The sequence below is a fragment of the Austrofundulus limnaeus genome, unplaced genomic scaffold (genome assembly GCF_001266775.1).
Source record: "Austrofundulus limnaeus strain Quisiro unplaced genomic scaffold, Austrofundulus_limnaeus-1.0 Scaffold417, whole genome shotgun sequence".
Classification (NCBI taxonomy): domain Eukaryota; kingdom Metazoa; phylum Chordata; class Actinopteri; order Cyprinodontiformes; family Rivulidae; genus Austrofundulus; species Austrofundulus limnaeus.
The window spans coordinates 244987-247866 of NW_013952819.1; the positions used below are offsets into that span (position 1 = coordinate 244987).

Here is a 2880-nt window from a genome sequence, read left to right on the forward strand (position 1 = left end):
TATTTTTGGGAGCTACAGGTAAAGTCTTGACAAGTTTGTCACGGGTCTGGGGGAGTTTCAGCCCCCACCCCTTCTCCTCCTCTCTCTCTCTGTGTCTCCCCGCAGCGAAATTCAGGCTCTAGTGCTCCGACACTGCAGCAGCCACGTTCTGCTTTGAAACATTTCTTTAGTTTGTTATTGCTACGAGCTCTCATGCTAAAGCGAGTGTTCACTCCTCCCGACACTAAGAAAACAGGAGGGGAGGAGTCAGCTGAGCTCCTGTGTAGCGGAGCACAGAGAGGGAGAGAGATGAAGTAAACCAACAAGCAGGAAAATGAAACTTATCGTCCTCATCTTTTTTACCGACCTCAAAATAACTTATCGTGCAATTAATTGATTTATTGACTATTCCGACAGGCCTAGCCTACAGTTTGGATAAATACTGTAGAATTAATGTGTACAAAAAAAATAACTGTTGGACAATAAAGAGTTTGTGAAAGATTGCCTGAAATGGCTGTTCAGACGTGTAAGGTCCAAAGCTCTGTGACCCGTTTAAACTCTGATGTTACTACTCTGGGTTTTCCCATAGATTCCACCAAAGTCCCATTAAAGTCCTCGTTTTTTCTTCACGGTTTTAAAAGTTTTGTCTTCGTGATTCGACATATCACTACCAAACATAGAGCTTCACTTCTTATGCTTCAGCACCATCAACAGATATAAATTTCTGTAAATAGCTCATGCYTCATCTAAAGTTGGGATCAGATTCATTTCATGTCACCAAACCTAAACAGTTTCTTTCAGAGCCTCGGATTTTACCGATGAAGTTTTCTCCTTCAGCCGAGGTCAGCTTCTCATCTGGCTGCTGGGTCAGGATGTTGTAGAAGTTGACTCCATTGGTGTCCTGGCAGAAACACAGTTATTAGTTTGGTTTGCCAATATGAGCCTCAAACAATATTTGGATAGTAAGACTTACAGTAGCTTGAAAGAAAAACAGCTTTGCAAGCTTGCAGGGAAAAATAGCAAAAACTAAGGCTTTTCTGCTTTTTTGTAAATACTGCTCAAAAAAGTGCTTCAAAAATATATGTTTAAGATTATATTTTATTTAAAYAACCCATAGAAAAGGTTCATTACATTTTGACAAAATGCAATTGTTGCAATCATTTTAACCACAACACTACATCTGTCTCTCCACACAGCACTTTGTGCATTATTCCACGGTTCATTGTGAYGGGTCACGTTAATTGTTGAATCGTTACAGAAAGAATTATAAGCTGCCTATAAATATTCAGACAACGGCTGCATCTTTGGGCAAATTACAAGCAACAAACCCAGTGGTGACAACAAAATAACAGCACTTCTGTTCAAAATGGATTTCAAATGCAAGCTACTTGAAATTATCATGTTTTACGGTGTTGTTTTATTTTAACATCTCAATAAATAAATAAACTCAACAAGACCAAACTATTGTTTAAATTTCAGCCAATGTTTTGTTAGTTTTTTTTTTTGGTAATTCTATAACAGTGCAGCCACTAGAGGGTGCTGTAGCACCCTGCAAACCCTACCATCACCTAATATTTTCAGTTATTTTACAGCTGTTTTGCACTGATTTCAAAATAGGGTTTTTTTTGTTTGTTTGTTCTTGTTTTTGTTTAAACTGAACTACCCAGTCAGGATTTAGAGGTCATCAAAGGTTGATAATTAGGAAGCAAGTCCTGCATTACGTGTGTAAAACCATAAAAAGATCGCAGAGCCCTGCAGACATAGAGCGCACCAAAAGTTCAACAGTTTTTTGAACTGAAACAGAAAACAAACAAGATAAAACATTCAGATAGGTTTCACTATCTCACAACAACATTAACACACTGCCAGGGTTGAACAATGCATTTATCAAAGCACCTAACCACAGCCTTTCTATCGGACTAACTCTGAGTGGCCCAGTCACTCAGTCTGAGGTTCTGGTCCAACAGATGAGTGGTGCTGACCTGCTCAACCACAGTCTCAGTCATAGACCACAGCTCTGTGGCTTTCAGGAAGTCCTCCTTCTCCACAGCCTGCTTCACCTTCTCTGCAGCACTGGTGACGTCCGACAGCCCATAATCATCCAGCAGCGACTGCACACAGACGAGCAGAGAGAGGCTGAACGTGACAGCGCGGCCCCAGAGGCAGCAGGAACACACCTGTGTTACTTACAGTGGAGTACAGGTAGGGTCCCCACGTCATGACCGAGTCTGAGTAAAGAACAAGTCCAACAATGAGCAGCGCTTTCCTCGTCAACAGAAAACCTTATATTTCATCTGCTGAAAAATCACAGTCTTTAAAAATCTGCTATTTTCTACTGTCGTGATGGCCCAGCCACAGATCTGTATTACTGGATTCTACAACACGTGACTGATCGCACCGCACACAGGTGCCATTGCTCTGCACTGAGTCGGGACTCAGGAACATCCATGAATGGTCGTGAAAATGAGATGCAGCAGACGGATACAATAAGGGATACAATGTTTTGCTATGAATTGTCAACAATACAACAACAAGATGACAAGATCAAAGCCACAGGTCATAAAATAATTTTTATTTTAAACAAATGGCAGAGATGCAGGAAGTGGGTCAGTTATGTAGATTGATTTTGACAACCTTATGTTGGGTAAACACACGAAAAGACAAACATCCTGTTCCAACAAATTGTTATATATACGTACAATTAATATTGTTGTCATGTTAGGATAATAATGTAGTAGGTTGTAAATATGATGTACAACAGCAAAATTACTTTTACTACTATTAAGTTGAACTGTGTAATCTATATTATCAGACCAGTGTTCTGTCCAGTCAGCATATGTTATGTCTCATAGTTTACAATTATATCATTAACATGTAGATCTGGGAAATCTAATATATATA

At 39.8% G+C, this 2880-nt stretch overlaps 1 protein-coding gene across 1 annotated transcript in view; it reads right to left on the reverse strand.

Moving 5' to 3' along the window:
• The window catches only part of scpep1 (serine carboxypeptidase 1), a 12385-nt gene that overhangs the window by 3988 nt on the left and 5517 nt on the right, over nucleotides 1-2880 (reverse strand). Inside the window, exons 7-9 of the mRNA XM_014024291.1 lie at nucleotides 2170-2207; nucleotides 1962-2090; nucleotides 796-880 (exon numbers count right to left, since the gene is read on the reverse strand). Of these exons, the coding sequence (XP_013879745.1) occupies nucleotides 796-880; nucleotides 1962-2090; nucleotides 2170-2207 (252 nt within the window). The remainder of the gene's footprint in view (nucleotides 1-795; nucleotides 881-1961; nucleotides 2091-2169; nucleotides 2208-2880) is intronic.